General features: G+C 46.3%; 1 protein-coding gene across 5 annotated transcripts in view; it reads right to left on the minus strand.

Moving 5' to 3' along the window:
• Positions 1 to 18,787, minus strand: part of PRRC2B (proline rich coiled-coil 2B) — a 37,375-nt gene extending 18,588 nt beyond the window's left edge. For all 5 annotated transcript variants that reach the window (XM_026860186.1, XM_026860185.1, XM_026860183.1 and 2 more), the window contains exons 1-15: positions 18,620 to 18,787; positions 17,457 to 17,634; positions 17,140 to 17,242; positions 16,068 to 16,140; positions 13,149 to 13,292; positions 12,263 to 12,504; positions 11,740 to 11,861; positions 11,139 to 11,281; positions 10,434 to 10,524; positions 9,825 to 10,017; positions 9,124 to 9,439; positions 8,268 to 8,458; positions 5,567 to 5,774; positions 4,648 to 4,867; positions 1,950 to 4,013 (exon numbers count right to left, since the gene is read on the minus strand). In XM_026860186.1, coding sequence (XP_026715987.1) covers positions 1,950 to 4,013; positions 4,648 to 4,867; positions 5,567 to 5,774; positions 8,268 to 8,458; positions 9,124 to 9,439; positions 9,825 to 10,017; positions 10,434 to 10,524; positions 11,139 to 11,281; positions 11,740 to 11,861; positions 12,263 to 12,504; positions 13,149 to 13,292; positions 16,068 to 16,140; positions 17,140 to 17,242; positions 17,457 to 17,634; positions 18,620 to 18,734 — 4,403 coding nt within the window. In that variant the 5' untranslated portion in view covers positions 18,735 to 18,787. The remainder of the gene's footprint in view (positions 1 to 1,949; positions 4,014 to 4,647; positions 4,868 to 5,566; positions 5,775 to 8,267; positions 8,459 to 9,123; positions 9,440 to 9,824; positions 10,018 to 10,433; positions 10,525 to 11,138; positions 11,282 to 11,739; positions 11,862 to 12,262; positions 12,505 to 13,148; positions 13,293 to 16,067; positions 16,141 to 17,139; positions 17,243 to 17,456; positions 17,635 to 18,619) is intronic.
• Between the last annotated feature and the right edge of the window lie 1,152 nt (positions 18,788 to 19,939).

Genomic DNA, 19,939 nt, shown 5'->3' on the forward strand with positions numbered 1-19,939 from the left:
GAATACAATGTAAGATTCACAAGGAGGACTGTAAACATGCTCAAGTGACTTGCAGCTGGGGTGCTGAAAAACACAGATATCACACTAATTGTTGCTTAGCTATGTGTGCTTGACAAGTAGAATGTCTGCATTTAGACAACACAGGCCTGTGAGAGACTCAGAGGCACTTTATCAAACATCCTTGAGATTCCTGCTCTGCTGTGAGAAAGATGAAAGCACAGTGGAAAAGTACACCCACGAAAATCCCTGATATACACAGGCAAAAGCAACAGTTTTGAGATCTTTTCTTTCTCCTCCTCTTTCTGGCTGGCAAGGACCCAGCTCTGCAATGCCTGTGCCTCCGCCTGGGTGTTGCTGCAGAGATCCCCGGGGTTGCAAGGTAACGAGAATCAATTTGGTCTTTGCATTTCATCGTGGCTTTGTGGCTGTTCCTGCATCCTGCCTGTGTCAGCTCACACAGGACTATTTTCTTTACCAGTTTTCTAATCTCACCTCATCCTTCCCCAGCCTTTGCTCACTGAAGCAGACATTAAATTGTGAGCACACAGCCCATTACAAGGATGTTGCTGGGGAAGTGGGATGGAAACAGAGCAATACTTGTACTCATGAGTCAACCAACATGCTGCCCCCGCAACAAAGCTCATACCCTAATCTGTTCCTACAAGGAGGGCTCTGTACTTCTGTGGGGTGTCTCCTCCCCTCCTAGGACACTGCTCTAACAGGTCCCCCTCCTTCTTCTTTGCAGTTAACACACATTACTTGGCCAACATCAGGTGAGGGGAAGGGAGGTGGGGAAAGGCCCTGGGGAAAGGCTCATGATATTCAGGAAAAGAAATAATTTTCCTATTTTATTTCTCCCAGAATTTTTCCCATTTGACCACCACCACACATCATTCCCAAGCATTCAACTCACAAAAGAGGCATGGTTAAAGGAGAAAAATAAAAGCTTCCTCCCTTCCCTTACTTTCCCTTTCTACCTGCATTCATCCTTCCAGACATGAGCTCTTCTCTCCCTTATTGCCATATAAACTACTATTAGTTACTACATCCAGGAGTTGAGGGAGATGGGTCACAAGAGGAAGAAAACAAGAAGCAGCTGTCTATTTATCAGTGCTTTAAACCCAATACTATGCAGGTGCGCAAGATTTTTTTTTTCCTCCTGCTCCTTTTAAAGGGTAACAAGGGAACTGTCAAATTGGCCCAGGACCAAGGCCCAGCTCACCCAGCATCCTGTCAATCATCAGATTTTTCACAAGACACTTGCAAAGAAATACTTAATCCCTAGCATTGGAGTTGTCTTAAAATACTCTCAGGAGGAACTCCTCCCACCAGGCTAGGAACACACAGCACTGTTTGCCATTCATCACTGGTCACCACTAAGTCTAAGAAAATATTTGTTCACACAAAGCTAGGACTGGCAATGCCACACACTGCACTCATGCCACAACCATGCTACCGGGAATCCAGGTGCTCAATCTGCACAGCTCTCAGCAGCTTATCCAGGAAAACCCAACCCTCACTTCTGTGCTCTGCTACACACCACTGGGGACCCATGAAAGGGCAGGAAGGACACAACAGGTTTGGAGTTAAGGACCAGGATTTCCTGGGACCATCTTCCCTGTCTCTAGTGCGAGGCAGTCCAGAGAGGGGAGAGCTGTCTTGGCCCAAAACTAAGGTAAGGCAGAGCAGCGCAATGTCATGCCTGCAAGTGTCTCAGCAACTTCCGTAAACCTGGATTCCCAGCATGGAAGCAAAGGCATCAATCAGTTGTAAATCAGACAATGATGAAACCCTTGGATGTCACACAGTGGGATAAACGGTGCTGGAAGTCACCTGTACTAGATAGAAGACACAAAGCAACCAGCTCCTCACCACCAGTCCAGCCCTCGTCCACTCCTCCAATATCCACATATCAGATGACAGATACCTGCATATCAATACAACTTTACCTTTTGCTTTTTATCAGTGTCCCGTTCTGCTGGCTCTCATATCTGGAAGCTGCTCCTACACCAGTCCTGACAGACTGCTCTGCAAACCCTGCTGGCTCAGCCTTGCGGCTCTGCCTGTCGACAAGGGGCCTTTGGCTTGAGAAGCTCCTCTTCGCTAGCTCTCTCTTCTCTCCCAAGCTCCCGCTTCCAAGACCACCTTCCAGCTGGCCTTCGCTCTCTGAAACTCCATCTCGCCTCTCCCGCCGCTCACTGAAGTCACTGCTCTCAGATGCTGTCTCCCACTCCTCGTTGGCATGGTCCGATGAGTTCTGGTAGGACAGCTCAGGAGACCGTCTGCCCGAGATGCTGCTCTTCTCTGTGGTGGTCAGCTTGGGTCTTCCAGGCCACTGGCTGGGCAGCAGGTTGGGGCCTCCCTCTTCAGAGTTCCACTGGCTGACTGATTCCCTCTCTTGCCTGAGGCGCCTGAATCTTGGGGGCTTGTCTTGGCGGGGGGGGCGTCGCCTCCTGAATGGCCTGTTCTCTATGTTCTCCTGATCTGCTGAGTAATCCTCCTGGAAAAAGTGCCTTTTGTCATCCAGATGACTCTCGTCAAAAACTCGGCTGGAGAAGGAATCCACGTGTTTGTAAGAATCCTGAATGTAGTCCCTGTCAGACTGCTGCCTGCTTCCAAAAGCATCTGATTGAGAGGTGTGGCTGTACTCCTGCCACCCTGCTCCCCCACTCCTGCCTTGCCACTGGGTGGGCTCTTTACCCATGAAACCCCTGCGCCCATAGCCAGAGTTGCTCAGTCTTGGTGGCAGTGATCTCCCAAAAGCTCTCGGAGCCCTCATCTTAGGATCCAGACTACTGTGATCATCCGAATAGATTTTGTTGGACCTCCAAGACTCTTTGAAGTCTCCCTTTTTCAAATCACTGTCCTCCCTATCCAGCACAGAGCCTTCATTGCTGTTTTCTGAGCCCCTCTGCCGGCGACGCTTGGGGAGTTCCTCATATTCTGACCCTTCGCTGTGCGTTTCACTTGCAATCCGGCGCCTTGGCTTGCCTCTGGGGAAGTCCTCTGGCTGGTTGAACTCCCGAAGCCCTCGCCCTCGGCTGCTCCGCTGGTTGTTATAGACTCCCCGGCTGCCCACAGCAGTGCCTCGGCCTCTGAAAGTAAACTCTCTGAAGCCTCTCCCTCGCCCACGCCCTTGACCTCTCCCACCAAAGGCTTGCTCCTCATCAATGAAGATCCAGTTGTTTCTTTTTGTGGGAGGGAGATCACCGGGCTCTCTGGATAGTTTGTTCTCCCAGGTTCTTTCTGGTTTCTCTTCCTCCTCCTCCTCCTCTTCTTCCTCTTGGGATTTCTCAGCCTCTCGGGCAAGGCTGGCTTGGGAAGAACCTTTGTCATCCAGCAGGTAACGTGTGGAGTTCAGTAAGGCTGCAGAATCATCTGACTCATTTTCTACTTTCTGAACAGCCGCCTTCTCCTTCAGTGGGCGCGAAGTGTCCTCTCCCTCCAGTTTAACCTTCTCCATCTCCTTCTCCTTCTCTTCCACCTTGAGGGCTTTCAGGACTGGTTTTTTAATGGGGCCTGATCTCCGCGTCCTCCCCATTTGCTCCTGGTGCTGACCACTGGTGTTGCGGCTCTCAGGAACCCACTCTGCTGTCTCTTCAGCGGGCTGTTTGCTATTAGCTCCATCTTTCTTCCATGGGTCAGCGCTGAATGACTGCTCATCCCTGGGCACTTCTTCAGCAACTTCCGCTGCAGTCTCTGCAGGTTTCTGGTGGTGGCTGATATCCCAGCCGTTGTATTCAGGCTTCTTCTCCGCTTGGATAAAATCAGGCTCTAGGGGTGAACACCTCAAGTTTGCATGGCGGTTGCTAGCAGGACAGGTTTCCTGCACGGTATCCTGATGCTGGAACAAGAGATCTTGGCCTATCCTCTGAGAAGACAGGCAGCTGTCAAAGTCTGCTTGGGCCTTCTTGTCAAAAGCATTCAAGTACTCCTCCCCTCTCTCCTCAAAGAGATCACGCTGGGTGCTCAGACTCTCCGGCCTTCCAGCAGAAGCAGAGTAGCTGTCATTTCTGAGAAGCAAACAAACAAACAACAAAAAGGAAGTTAGCTAATGCAGAGCACATCACATCTCCAAGGGCCCAGGCTGGGCACAAGAGGCAGAAACAAATAAATAAATTGGGGGTTGTTTTAAATCATGAGCCCATAGATACCTGAATGCTGGGCAGATCTGCTGTGGCCCCAGGCACTAGTGCCTGGCTGGTCAAATCAATGGATGATAAAGAAAGCAGTTTCTATGATAGGCAGAAAACTTAATAAAGGGAGATTCAGCCTCCAACATATGTGGAGATCTGCAAACAAGGAATTGGTTTCAGAAAGTCCCAAAGAATTAGGAGACAAGCTAAAAAGTATCAGAATTTTTGACTCATTGTTTTCTGTACCTACCCATGTAGGTGACAAGTGCCTCTCTCCTACTGAACAGGCTCCAAGGTGGTCAGCCCTGCCTGGCATCAGACAGAAAAACTCTGAATAGCTCAGTAAGCACCTCCACAACACAAACACTTAGTGTAAGGGTGCTACCAGATCAGTACCTTGGCCTGTTCAGAGGTACCTTTTGGGTCAACTCTACACCTGCTTTTCAGCAGGAGATGACTTATGGCAGCACCTCCTCTCACAGCACTTGTGCGGACTGCACTCTGCACTCACCTGCCATGCAGCCCCTCCATGGTCATGCTGTCAGCCTGTTTTTGATGTGACAGGGAGTAGCCTTTGCTCTGCAGAGACGTGTAGCTCTCCTGGCCCCACACTGGCACAGGGTCCAAGGGAGCAGTTTTCCTTTCTGCCTGCCCTGCCTGACAGTTCTGATCTTCAGACCGACAGCTGCTCCCACCAATGGAGTCCTGCTGAATCATGGGCTTCATAATTCCTGGTCGCAACAAAGCACATACCATTAACACTAGGATCTCATAGCCAAGAAGGATTAACAATCCACAGCTAGTGTGACTCCCCTTCCTTCCAGGGCAGCAGGTGACTGCAGCCATGAAAACCTTTCCAGTAGAAGGGAACCTATGCCTGGGAAATAACCTGGAGGGATACAGAAGGTGACCCAGCTTTGAGAGCCCAGCCTGCACAGAACACTACACACCATCGCTGGCCAGGAAGCAAACAGGTGTGTGATAACAAACCAGAAACTCAAAGGAATGATTTACACATCCTGATGTTTATATTCACACCTCTGAAGATCAGTAAAAAGATAGGAAAGTGCTAGGAGCACACAGCTCAGGAACTACAGGACTTCTCCATCACATTTCTTAAAGGGGGTCTATTAAGATTTCACATTATTACAGTAACTCCCAAACTCATTCTTCTCCAAGGGGCAAGATGTGCTTTTACACCCACTACAGCTCCAAAGCTGTTTTGGAAGATCTCCCACTGCAGCTTCCCTTCAGCTGCCTCTGTTCCCTCATCAGCTCTCATTTCAGCTGACTCCTTCTCATCCCTAGAGAAGGTCAGTCACAGCCAGCCAGGACATGAGGTCTGGACAGAGGTAGGCAAAGCACAGCAACGTTCCAGATATGGACCAACTCAACAGCTGTGTGAAAGGGAAACACTGAAAACACCTTACCTGAAGGGTGAAGGGCTGAAGGGTAGAAATCCACGGGGGTGCGACTCTGGGCCATGCGAGGGTCCATATAAGAAGGCATCATCATCCAGCGAGGATCAAAGCCAAGCATCTGGGGGTGCGGCGGGTAGAATGTCCGCTGGGGATGGGAATGGGATGGGGGAGGATAGACTTGCTGCTGCTGCCAGTGCTGCATCTTGTACAGCTGCTCCTGCAGAGAAGAAGGACGGGCTGTTTGATGCAAATGGTCATGGCACCAGGAATCACTCTCACAAACTGACCAGCTGATGGAAAACAGTCCCTGTGTTAGAGCCTCAAAAGCAGATCAGATGGGAGGCTAAAGCAGGTAGGGGCGGTTCACCACAACCAGGAACATGGCAGCTGTTGTTATTCTCCGATACCCAAACCAGCCAGAATACATTGCAGCCACAAGTGCAGGCAGAGTATCAGCCCACTACGGGCCATGCTACATGGCGAAATGCAAGGGATCAGCTTCAAGACTGGAGTTTGCATTTTCTCAACAAGACAGCTTCCTGTCACACACAATTTCCTAATTGGAAACAACTACTTTAGAAGATGTTGCTCTTTGGAGGAAATGCAATTATTAAGTTATTTAATGTGCATATATATTAGTTCTCCTTTTAGCTGAACAGATTAGATAAGAACATCCTAAACTCAATTAAGAGAGCTATTCATATTTTATAGTATTTCCTGTGCATCCTCCAGAGATGGGCTGACACCTTCAGGTTGTTCCTATCTCCCACATGGCCAGTCCACCTTCTTTTAGCAGAGAACTGTCATGATGTTAATCTGATTTAACATTTAACTTTCACTAAAGGTCCAGGAAGAACCTGTATTTGAAGAGACCTTTGTCTACTAAATAAAGCTTTCAAAAGGTAAACAGCTCCAATTAACATGAAATACATCTATTTACCTGTCAAACTTTCTACCGTTTCTTCTTACCAGACTTAGTGTCACATACTGTTTATAAAAAAAAAACCAATCCCCTACTGCAGAGCAAGAGACACACCCATAAAACCAAACATGACGTATCATTACAGCAAGAGAAAAACTCAGATAATCATAAAGATTATATCTGAGTTATCTAAGGTACTGAAGCACTAGAGAAAATGTTTCAATACCACCAATGCTATTTTTAATTTTATTCTTTCACGGAACCACTGCTACCAAACCAGTAATACAAGCCAGCCAAAATACAAACTGCCTCATACATACTAACAACAGGGAGGATAAGAGAAAAATAAAATGAAAATTTCATGTTCATCCAGTAGCAATGACCTGTGGTATTATTAGCATGACAGCTAAGACATCCAATTATTTTTAGTTTAAGAGCATCTTAAAAGAGTAGCATTAGCTGCTGTACCTTTGAATCATGAAAATGTCAACTGCCCAGTAACAAGCACAGGGAACATCCATAAAAGAGCAATTACTGAGGTTCCAAGCAAAAGCCAAATGTGAGCTCTTCACTAAGGCTTGCATCAGTGTTGATTATATCACATTTCAAGTGGTTATTCTGTGAAGAATGGCAATTAACTTTGCATTATCTCAAGCCTGGATATTCTGTCCCTTGCTTTGACTCTGTTGCCCTAAGGAGGCTCACTGCATCTGGAAGGAGCTGAACAGTATGTGTGGCACATACAGCACTGTAATGCTGGGTAAGATGCAAGACATAGAAAGCATTTCAAGGTGGTCTCTCAGAGCCTCAGAAGAGATTTTTCAATGAAACAAAAATGAAACAAGACCAAACATATTTACAGCACAAAGAAAATACTGATTTGAAAGAGCCTCACATAAAAAAAAGTTGGGTAGGTAGAAGATGAGAGCAGATGTAGAGGACCACGCCTCTGTAAAGGCAGGAGGTGGAACGAGAAGTGTGCCACTTCACAACCCTCATGTTCAGCCCAGAAACAGAGTCCATCCACCTGCCAACCTACAGCACAGTTTGCCCCTGGCAAGCAAATGGCTGCCCCTACCTAACAGGGTAGGGGGCACAGCAAGCGCCAAGTGAAACAAGCAGCTGATCCCCAAAGATTTTCTTTCCCTTGGCCTGTATATTCAGCTCCCTGTCAGGGCAGCAGTACTGAAGAGTAGCTCTCATCTTGTGCCAGGGAAGAACAGACATTCACCAGGTTCACTGTCAGCCAAAGGCACTACAGACTTCACTGGATCAGGCTACAGCAAGTACCAAGGCAGCCACTGCTGTCCCGTGCCTTTGGAGATGGAAGGGGAACATCCCCAGCTTCTCCTGCATACACATATTTGCTAACCAGACCTCTACTACAAACCACACAGCCCTAAGACTTCACATTGTCAGGAGACACCCAGACAACTGTGTAAGACAAGTCAACATTTCTGACAGCAGTGTCTACTTTTCTCTCAGGGAAGTGACAGGGAAGCTGGCCTGCTCACACCTCTCCCCAGCCACAGAAACCCTAACCACAACAGCTCCAGCACCACAGGGTGCACATAAAATTCATGTAACCTACATAGAGCCATTTTATCCTTGTCAGACAGAATACATCTATGATCAGAAGTACTGAAAAAGGCCAGGGTAAAGCTCCCATTTATCACCTCCCAACCCAAAGACGGTTGGTTAGTGGTGCTGATTGTGCTGCGAATGAAGCAAACACAAGGGTTTGGTGGGAGTCCAAGGGAAGAGAGGTGGGAGTGTCACACCTATTACCTGCTGCTGTTGCTGCTGCTGCCTCTGGAATCGTGGGGGAAGAGACTTCTGGTATTTGTTGAATTCCTGTGCTGGGGAGGGAGCTTCTCTGAGCTCCTCCTCACTGCTGCTTTGGGCTGCTGCTGCTGGGGCAGGAGTCTCCTCTTCCAGATAGCCAACAGAGACATCCTGTGTGTGAAACTCGGGGGTTGCTGCAGAGAAGAAAATAAGCCTTGATGAGCCCTACTCATGACAGGGCTTGTACATGCACCACCACACCACAACATACACGGGTGTGGGCACGTCCTGACTGCATTACGTGGTTAATTTTATTATAATATAAAGCACCTCACATACAATGTCCCTGATTTGCCTTGATAGCTCTGGAAGGCTTTGTCCATCTTGTTTTAGTGATAAATTCTAAGATCCTCCACTGCCATCAGCCTTCTGCTTAAGCACTGGGGGAAAAAAAATTTGTTTCCCCTATTACTCCTTAAACCTGCCAGCACTCTCTGATAAATAATTTTCTGATCTGTGGCTCATGAGCACTTTCTTAATATCATCCAATCATGAGAAGATCAAGAGGCCTGTTCCAACAAGGTCTCTGCTAGCACAGCTGACTGGGGATAGAGGCAACCAAAGAAGTCTGCATTTGTTTTAATAGGATTAAAAAAAAAAAAAAAGAAAAAAGAAAAAAAGAACCTTCATCACCAAGCCAAAATACTCTGCAGAATAAGTGAAGCAGCTGATCGCTGAAGTGCAGTCAAAGTACCCTCTGAACTCTCCCTCACAGGAACTCCCCCTCACTTCAGGTAAGAAATTGGCACGACAGCAAAAAAGCAGTTTTTACAAGGCAAGGCAAGCAGTGCTTCCGTACCTCTACGGAAAGCATGACCGTTCTCTTGCACAGCATTTTTCTCTGTGCTTGGGGGTCGCAGTTCTTCATTCTCTGTGTGTTTCTGGTTTTCCCCACTTTTCTGAGCCAGTTTGCATTTCTGATCAAGTTGCTTCAGCTTTGCAGCACAGGCTGCCAGACGCTCTTCCCGGGCTCGCCGCTCCTCCTCCTCTCGTCGCCTCCTGGCTCTCTCGACAGCCTCAGAGATCTCAGAGTGCACAAACTTCTGTCTCAGTGGCACCTTTTCTTCTTTATCCTCAAGGGACTGCTGTCGGAGAATACTTCCCAGGGCGGGCTTCTGCCAAAGGAAAAACATTCCTCAGTAAGCATGACCCAAACATCTCCTGTATCCTGAGCTTTGCATCCCACGCTGAGAAAAATCTCCTGTTGACTCTATTCCCTCTATCCTTATGCACATAAATTCCCCTTTTTGGTGAGCAGTTACTGCTATCTGGTTCAACATCTCCATTTTCTCGCTGACAAGCCCACTGCTCTGGACCAGCTTCAATTTCTTTTCTCTAGTGGGAATGCTAATGCAGATGGATTTCTCTCCAGCTGGATATAAACAAAGAATTGAGAAATTCATCAGCATCCCACTTTCAATAAAATGTCAAACTGGCCTCTTAAGGACAGCAATACATCGAAGCCAGCAGCACAAGCCCACTTGCATGAGTTCAACCCACCTGGTATTCAGATGCAGAGCTCCAGCCGTTCAGCTTCCTTGGAGGCTGCTGTGAATCCTGCACTTTCCGGACTGACCGGGACAAGCCAACTGAGTCGCCCCAATTCTTTCCTTCCTCCAAGGTGTGTTTGACATCTGCACTGTCTCCAGAGCTCAGGGACAACTGTCGCTGCCTCCTGGGATCCCAGCTGTTCCTATCATATAAACAGCTTTGCTATTACATTTGCTACTTGCCACAAAAAGCATTTGCAGTCTTATCAAGTTGCAAAGACAACTGACTGTAACAGAAAGATTGAAAAAACAGAACCACACCACAACAAGCAATGCACTTTTCCTCCTAAGGTGCATAAGGATTAACATCACTATTGTGCAGCAGGATAAAGGTGAGATACAGAAAAGGGAGGAGGAAAAAAGTCTAGCATCCTGGCACTTGGCTTCAAGACCTACGCACATCCTTGAAGCCCATTCAAACAATGGTCAGTGGAATCAACAAAGTCACAGTATGAATCAGGGGGATCATGCCTCAACACTAAGAACAAGTTTTAAAAAGATCCTGGTATTGTTTACTTTGACTGAAACAACTGTAGGTGTGAATATAGCCACTTCTTACCACTTCTGTCGTCCATCTTTAAGAGTTTCTTCCTCTTCCTCATCTTCACTAAACTTCAGTTTCTCAGAGTAATCCACTTCATCATGAATGCCTACAAAGGCAGGATTGGAGAAGGGATATATCAGAGCAAAGAAACAGGTCCCTTGTCCTCATAAAGCTTATGCCCTCTCTGGCAGTAAACCAGAGAACACACAGGCTTAGCATAAACTATTTGGAAAGCTGAATGTTCACCAGAAGTACTGGAAATGATGCAAGTAGTGTGGGCCCACACTGCTGAATAACTGGGCTGGTCCCAGAAGAGGAGCAGCAAGCAGCCTGCGAATGGGGGCTGCAAATGAGGAGACAGCCACCAGGCTAGACTGTGTAGTTGGATACTGAATGCTGTGACTGAAAAGGCAAGACTAACTCTTCTTCCCAGCAGCCATACTGCTACCCCCCTGCTGTTTGGTGTTTTCAGCTTTTTAGGAGTCTTCAGATCTGGTTCCTTGAGTACAGCGTGATGGAAAGATCAGAAGGATCCATTGTGTCATCATTTACACCAACAGCAATTTCACAACTACACAGTCCCCTCTTTGCTTTGCCTCTTCTGTGGCAGTGAAACACAGCCAGGTTGTTCTGGTGGTTATTTCATGCTTTGGGGAGAAGTAACTATTTTGCTTCACCTCTTAAGGTGTTGCCTGAAGCTTGAGAACAGAAGTACTTTACCTGCCCATCCATCATCTGCATCAGTGTCTAGTTCATCCAGCCCCTTTAGGTTCTCTGCATTGATAATGGTCGGCCGAGGTGCTCTCTCTACTTGCTGCCGAACTGGACGCGTTGGGCGAGACAGGCTGAGCCTGTTCTCTTTCCTACAAGGAAATGCAAACAAATTGTTAGAAACAACAAACAGTGAAGAAAAGAACGCAGAGCTGAGTTTATAACAGTGAATCAGTTGTTTTCTACCATACATTTAAATACAATGGCTCCAAGTTTCTCTCCCTGTCCCTCAAAATTTCTTTGCCTTGTCTACCCAGTACCCACTTGCTAGGGCTTACAAATCAGAGCTGCAACCCTTCTAGTCCAGGATCACACACAACTACTTCTCACTTCCACCTGCTCTTCAGACACACAGCGCTTACAGTCTTGCACCATTTCGGATGCTGCTGTAGCAAAGCATTGCTGCTTTGGGTAAAAATCAGGTTTCCTCTGTGGCTGTCAGCAGCTTCACCCATGCAACTGGATCCCTGGCCCAAATTCTTGCATCATTTAAAGTTCATGTCACACCCCTGAACCTGCCTCTTAAGTGGGACAATCGTGGCAGCCTTACCCATCCTGGTCATTCATCTGGTATTGTCTGAAAGGTACCCGGGGCTCAAGGCGAAGCTGAGGAAGGGGGAAAGACCCTCGGTCCAGCGATGCAGGGGTCTCAGATGGCTGTTGTGGACACATCTGGAATAATGCAAAGCAGAACAGTCTGTTTTTCCTTCCTTGCCACAGGAAGGCTTACCCAGATTAGGTTACGACATGAGCACAGTAGCTGCATCCACACAAATGGAAAACAAACATTTCACGTCTGGCTGCCTAACAGGCCATGTGCTAATGGTTACTCTCTCCAGCTATAAAAGGAAAGCAGCAACTTCTCCTTGGGCTGAGCAAGGCTGTGCTACACTATTCTAGCACGGAAGGGTAAATGCGCAACAGGGGCAACTAAAAATAGATCAACAGATTCCTGAGCAAGCCCTGAGAACCAACTGAGAGTCCAGAACGCAGATCTCAGCTGACTCCTTCAACCCCCACACACATTCTAAGAAGCGAGGACATTACACAGCTGTGGGGAAAGGGCAACTTACAAAAGCAGGTAGCATGTCATGGTATGTAGGTGGTTGGTAGACATTTCCCATGAATTGCGAAGCCCCTTTGCGGACAGGCTGAGCTGGGCGGAGAGACGGCTCCTTTGGATCGCTGGCGCTCACGGAGGAGGGGGCTCCGTCTCCGGTGCTAGAGGTCTTGCTGCCCAGCTCAGCAGGGGAGGCGGTCAGAGATGTGGCAGAGGTTATGTTCCTCCCACCGCCCTCCCTCCAACTGGTGACATCTGGGAAGGAGGTAATTATTATGTTAATATTTGTAAATGCAGACACTCTGCCAGAAAGTCTCAAAACTCAAATACTCTGTGGTCAAGCCCTAATTACACTAAGCATGTAGAAAAACATCAGCGACCAAGGAAAATTTCCAAATGTGTTTATCTTCCTAAGGGACTAGCAGCATCAGCTGTTAATAAGTAACTGCTGCACCACTGGTGTCCTTATTTGTCAATAAGCTGGAATTCCAACCAACTCCGCTCCCCATCTCTGCAGTCCTTACCCTGCAGAATTAAGGCCAATTAGATCATGCACAAGCACTCAAAGAGAAGCCACATTACACCACACACTCATTTCACCTGTGACACTGCTAGCCCAGGGGGAAGGGGCCTGTTTTGCAACATCACACAGCAGTTTTTAAACAATGTAGTAGATGAGAGTCCATACTTGACTGTCTGGAGCACAGAACTCAGCCAGTGAACATCAGTACTACAGGAGGATCTGTGGCCATTTACTAAGGTGCTTCACATATGTGAGCTCATAAAAGGATAAAAGGAAATACAAGGATGATACTACTGTGAACTGGCATCCCCCTGCCCCAAACACAGTCTCTGGGGTTGAACTGGGATAAGACAGAAAGAAAGAATCGTTTGCTTACTCTGGGGGCGGAGGCTTGGTCCTGGCCCATACGACGGATCTAAGGCGCCCTTTTCTTTGCCAACCTTGTCCTGCTCGCCAGCTGCTTTCAGCGTCGGAAATTCCTCGGGAGAGAAGGATAACAGTCGGCTTGAGGCCCTTGAACCTGTCAGACAAATAAGCGTGGGATTCAGAGATCTTTCCACTCTTTCAGCTCCCTTACAAGATCAGCCTGGAAACGTGCTTCCTGAAAATCTGGGCCTCCAGCACATTTAAACCCGAATTACTGTATCATACCAGCACCTCAGCTCACATCCCAAACACACTCAGACACCATCACCAACATGACAACACGTCCTCACCCAGTACTCCCACACTCTTAACTTGGGCTCTTCCTTTAAATTCTCAAAGTTCAGTGAAGTCAGAGTGAACTTTCTCAGCTTCCAATTATTTTTGTAAAGTACAAAATTCAGACTGAGGCAGAGATACAAATTCTGAAAGATTGTTTATAGATGATACCCTATTATCAAGTATTTGACATTTCTATACAGACTCTTTCTGCTCAGATCTCACTCTACCAGGAAGTCTATCATTAAGATTTCTGGCAATATTCTCAGTGAAAGACCACAGATAAAGAGCCAGTGCTATGTGCTATACCCTACTCTCCTCTCTGCTGCAGCATTTTTAAGATGCAGATCACTGGCCAGATCAGAGTAGATTCACTTCTAGTCATTGGCAAATTGTCTTGCCTAGTCATCAGCCACGCCAGAATGACAGCTTTCTGCCCATTCTGAAGATCTGTCAGTGACTGGGAAACAAAACACAGCAATTCTCTGAAACATGTTAGCAAGATAACACTGAATAAAAGGAAATTGTCAGCATTATTGCACTATTAAATATTTAAAAAATTGCTTGAGAACTCTTTCTTGGTGTTACTCAGCTAATGCTCTTTTTAAAAACGGCATTTAAGAATTACCACATTAGAAGCATCAGCAATGACTACTGAAGACCTAAAAGTCTCATCTATCTTTATCCTTCCTTGCCCTAAAGGGTGAGCAAGGATTGGCTTTTAAGTCATTTTCATTTTCTGGAACTCGCACAGTGCACAAGACCTCCTCTCTGAAGATTTCCAGGGAGGTACTGCAACTGCTGCATGTAACATCTTAAAATATTTTGGACAGATGAGAACAAACAAGACAGACATTTCTTAAATACACCACAAAATATTAAAGATGTGCTGAGACCTCCGATTTCTACTGCATTTCTCTACTGAACTAGAATGGCAATGAGAATATTAACATGTGTCTTTCAGGGGATACTTCCACCCCCCAGGTAGCGCTGCACAATGTAATGACCGTTAATGTGCAAGCACCAATAATCATTAGTACAGTCTAACCCCAGGCAACATCACACTGATAAAAGTTTGGTGCTTTTTTTTTTTTTTTTCTCCAAATGTTCCTTATACAGAAGACACAGGCATGGTGCAGTTCATAACTGATTTACTAAATCACATTTCTTCACAATACACCCTCCAAAAAAGATTTTGCAGCAGTAATACCTAAAAGAGAACAAAAAGCAAAAGACATTCCTCTTTGCCAATGGTATTAGAAACTGCAATTGTTCAATGCCACTGGAGAAGTGCGAGGATGGGTTGGCCTAAGAAGTCCTTTCAGCCAGATTTCTGATGCTTCTGTGATTCAATTACCTTCTAATTAAGCTGCTCTTAGCCACATATGCAACTCTTTCCTTGGGTTGAGAACTCTATATTGATAAGTGTGACCTAGAATGAGTTTTCAAAAAATCTTTAAGAACATTGTTAGATGATCAGATTTTAAAACAACTGTACAGGAGGTTCACACAGCCACAGTCTCAAAAAAGTACCAATTAACCAAACAAGCCACAGTCTTTGCACTGGCCACCAACCTCAACCACAAGTCTCTGCTTTAACATTTAGCCTTGAGAAACAACCTCTTATTAAGGGACTCAATTTAGGGTAAGTTTGTCCCCTCCATTTCTGCAATCTGCAGCTGTCTCAATTCTTTCAAATCTCTCTGCAGTTTTATTCGACAACTGAATGGTTCCAGGTCTGTTCACATTAAAACAGTGAAACTGAGCTGTTATTCTTGCTACAGTTTTAACAGCAGTACTCAGTGCAGGAAACCACCTCTTGTGGAAATGGATGCACCTGAAGACAAATGAACTCCCAATTTACGTTAACACTGCTTCAGGATCCTCAGTCAGGCAGAAGCCATTAGCAGCACAGTTACTCTGGGAGACTTAATAAAAATGCCTCAGCCAAGGTGTAAGCAAGTGCATCCTGCAACAGCTACACCAAAACTTCCACCCACTGACACTGCAATACCCTTGGACCAAGCATGCTGTGTTCAGCCTCCTGGAGTATTACCATTACAGCCTTACTTTTGACCATCTAATTAGGTGAAGCTCCCTGTGCTACCAGCCATTGAGATGCCTACATTTCCAGTCTCCGATGTCCTCTCTTCTCCTTTCTTCTAAACTAATACTTCCCCTCTTCCACTCTGTTTTCTGCATCTTTGTTATACGCTGCTCTGGGCTTATGGAAGATGTTCATGAGAGGGCAAACGATTCCCTTCTCCTTCAAAACCTTCACCTCCCAGAACTCCCTGCTGCTTCCCAAGTGTATGAACCGTTCTGGTTCAAAATGATGAGGGGACACATTCTGCTCAAGCTGTGTCTTACAGTGGCAGACCTGAACAGATGCAGTTGCATCATCCCAGCCAACACACTACACAGACTGAAAACAAGACTCAGATGGCCTCACTGCACTGTACCCAAGACAGCTGTGTCCCCTTCTGCACCAGCCTAGACAGGGAGAGCAGGAAGAAATGGAGGTCACCCCACCTCGTGCCTGTCTGAGAGAAGCAGACCCATACCCAGCTCCATTTCTGTTTATCATACTCACCACCTTCTTGTCCTGCTGGCTTTCCATTCAGCTGTGCCCATGACTTTGGTCCACCTGGCACTGAATTTGTACTCTGAAAAGAAACCAAAACAAAAACCCACAACACCCACAGATCAGTGAAGTCTCACGACTGTTTCTCATTTCCTGGCTGGCACCTGATACAGTTCAGACCTCTAGATCACCCAGATGTCACTGGATACCACAGGTCTCCCCAGCTTCTCCTTGGGGCTAAAGTTGGCTACTCCCCACTCCAGTGTTCTATGATGCTACAGCAAAGTTTCACTTCTCTGCCCTGCCTCTCATCTCTCCTACACTAACCTTCAACTATTTCTTCAAACCATTCCTCTTGCTTTCCTCCCTCTAATCAAGCTTTCCCTTTGTTCTGCTGCATTTTCCCAAATGGTCCCTCTTAATCTTGGGAGATTTATTCCATGCTACACCTCAGCTGGAAGGCTACCCTACTTTCTCAAGCATTAACCACTTCTCCTCTTCAAAACATAACTTCTGTCCTGATCTCCCTGAACCTCAAAGGCTGGGATATTTTAAGCTGAAAGTGTTAAATCTGAAGCACACAGGGGCCAAGTTCCTGCCACTCTCTGGGGAAGCTTTCTTACTTGCCAGTAGCTTTTTCAGGTCCTGACACTGGCTACTTCTCTCACATGATCAGATCTCTTCTTATCAAGTCTCATCAGGCTGGGAGCAAGAGCTGGATCTGCTGTCACCAAGGGACACTTGAATTAGACCCAAAGTAAAATAGTTTAGAAGTGCTAACCAGCCATCCCACACTCCAGCCATTCTCTCTAGATTGAAGCTAAGCTTTCTGCACACACTTGAAAGGTACAGAAGTAACGTGCACAGAATTACACTCTAACTGCAGCACAGCATTCCTGGGGTACAGTAACTTGGAGTCAAGACAGTCAATTCTACACAAATTGATTCTACCGGAGCTCTTCTGTAAATTGCAGTCTGCTGATTCTTACATGTGCGAGGCAACACAGACAATTAAAGAAAATCCTCACACTGTCTGGGGACAGGGAAAGCAAAGCGGCAGCCAGAGACTGCTCACACCTACCTCCTGACTGATTGACTGTGTCGGCTTCTGTAAATTGGAGACAGATTTCTGCAAACCCTGCTGCGGCAGCGACTCCTGCAGCTGTGCAGCCGTCGCACTGGAACTGAAAAGAAACAGCAGACATGAGATCAAAGGGGAAGGCAGGCAAGAAGACGAACCACTCTGGCGATACAACAGTTGCTAAAAGATCAGGCTAACATTGGCTCTACACTGGCATGGACAAGAGAGAACTGATCGCTGTAAGGTCCAACACAAAGCAGAGCAGTGCAAAACTGCTGCTTGCCTGACAAAATCTAGGAAAGAGTGGTTCTACCTACCTCTTTTGGTCTGACTGATCCTGCTTGTTTGCCCATCCTGTACCGTCCTTGGGTACTATAATGATGTTGGGGTCGTTTCCTTTGTTCTCAGACTTCAAGCTAGGCAAGTTTGCAGGAGGTGGCATGCGCCGGGCAGCAGCAACTTTCCCAAGACTCTGTAAGCCATGTCTAGGAATAACTAGTGAGAAAGGAACAATGGCAGGTCACAGAGGGCTATATCCTGCTAGATAAGTAACCATAACCAGCATACTGTGGTTGGGTGCAGTCCCAACAGAACTGTATGACAAGCAGCACCACTGCTGCTGTGTCAACGTACAGGTCACGTCCCACAGGACAACAGCGAAGCAGCCGTCTGTTGTAGCAGCTGGCTAACAGTTGGGAGGGAGAGAAAAATTCTGTTAGATTCTAGTTATCCATAACAGAAAATGCTCAGAGTCTTTTAGCTACCTGTGCAGATACTCCTCTTTCATTTCAGCAAGGAGAAGCAGCATTGCCCTTTCACAGCTTGGGGAAAATGCCATCCAAATCCACCTCTTAGCAGACAGACTGGTAATCTAACGCAGTCCTGAGGTCTAGATTTTCCAGCTCTACGCACCAGATCACATGTATTAAGATGGTATTTTATTTTCTTCAAGTTTTCTACTCCCACACCAAATCTAGAGCCAGTTCAGGCAATGTTTCAAAATTTTGTTTTTTGGACCCCATTGTCTAGTTTTTGTCACATCTCCACTGCAAAACTAACTCAGGTTCTTCCCCAGAGACCTTCAGTCCTTGACTCTCCACACAAGGTCTGACCAACTCAAGGCACTTCAGTCAGCTTAACTGCCCTGTCTTGGTATAGCCTCAAGGCCCTGGTAAGGCTTTCACTCAAGTTTGCAACCTGACCACCTTGCAGCAAGGACACAACATAAATGAAATAGCCAACAGTCCTCCAGCTGTTTTGCCGTGATTCCTCCATGTTCCTACACTAACAGCAGCACAGAGAACCACAGACATTCTCCTTGAAGTCCTAATGAAACAGAGGCTTAGACACCAGCATAAGCAGCTCTGCAACCCAGCTGCGTTGCACCAGGCATCCCACCCACAGGGCCAACAACCTGAATTAGCTCTGCAACAACACTCTTGGAAGACATCAAAAGGACCTTGCTGAAGGCATTTCTTACCTGTAGTTCTGATAGCTTCTATTGACTTTCCTTTATACTTATCAAACAGGCTGAGAGTCGAGTACTTGCTTTTCCCATCCTTTCCCTTGGTTATTTGCCCCAAACGATCGGACATTGCGATGAAATGTCATCTAGTAAGGAAATTTCTCTGCGCCGCTCCCGATCTGCCTTTTAATGTGAGAGAACCAGAAAAAATGCCTTCAAACAGATTATTTAGCCACAGACAAGTAAAAAGTAAAACACAGACAACTGCTACAACTGCTAGTATCTGCAGTGATCACACTAAGTTACAAAGTTTTAACCCCCTCTTCCTTAGTCACAAGAAGCTGATGGGATTTAAGATTCATAATCTGAATGAACAAAACTGCAGGAACACGCTTCCTGCAGCATCTTTTTTTTCCTGCCACTTTAGTGCTGAAAGAGGTGGATTCTTTAAGTGTGAGAATACAAGAGAGGGGGGTCAATATAGTCCTTTCTTTAAAATAATACGTCTAACAATAAGCAGCTATGCACAAGGTTTCCTAAACATAAAGTGACAGGAAAGCACTGTCTCTTATACCACACTGGAATTTATCATTGGGTTTCCCACCGAAGCACTGTAGCTGGGTTTGTAATGTTTAGGATTATGGTTCCACACTGGCCACAGTTGATAACTTGTACCAGCAATTAATGCCCTGAAAGCATCACCTGAAGGCAACAGAGTTATTTCTTCAAATTCTCTTTTCACATCTGTTGGCCAGGACAGAGTGTCAAGGAGGGTCCAAAAAACTGCTCAAATCAAACAGGTTCAGAATCTTGAACCTGTGGGTTCAGCAGTTCTACTGTGAATCCTGCAAACATTTGATAAAGAAAGATTACATTTCGCTGTTGCTGGCACTTTCAACAGCATTTTCAGCTATAAATATACTTTTCACAATGGATGTGGTTTGTCAATTTTTCACTCTGATCTCTGCTGGCACAACGCGCTGTGATTAACACCCTTCATGTAAGCAGTCTCTTCACTTTCACTTTTTGGCTCTTGGAGCCCAGGACAAAGCTGAAACATGGGGAACGCACACACTGTAGGCCAACTTTTATGGCAGAAAAGAAACTTTGCTTACTTTCAATTGACCTCTCTGTCATACTTTCAAGCATAATTCTCTGTTCTAAATTTTCTCAAATCTGGTAGCTTAATCTAACCTTTTCACGCATAATTTAGATTTCCAGATTTCCACTTCAAGCCTAAAACTGCTGGCAGTTTTATTATACCATCTGCTAGGCCCCATCTTAGGGTTGCAACTCTGTTGGGAGTACAAAATGCTACATATATTGGGCCTTCCC

Source organism: Athene cunicularia (genome assembly GCF_003259725.1).
Source record: "Athene cunicularia isolate RWA chromosome 17 unlocalized genomic scaffold, athCun1 chr17_part1, whole genome shotgun sequence".
NCBI lineage: Eukaryota > Metazoa > Chordata > Aves > Strigiformes > Strigidae > Athene > Athene cunicularia.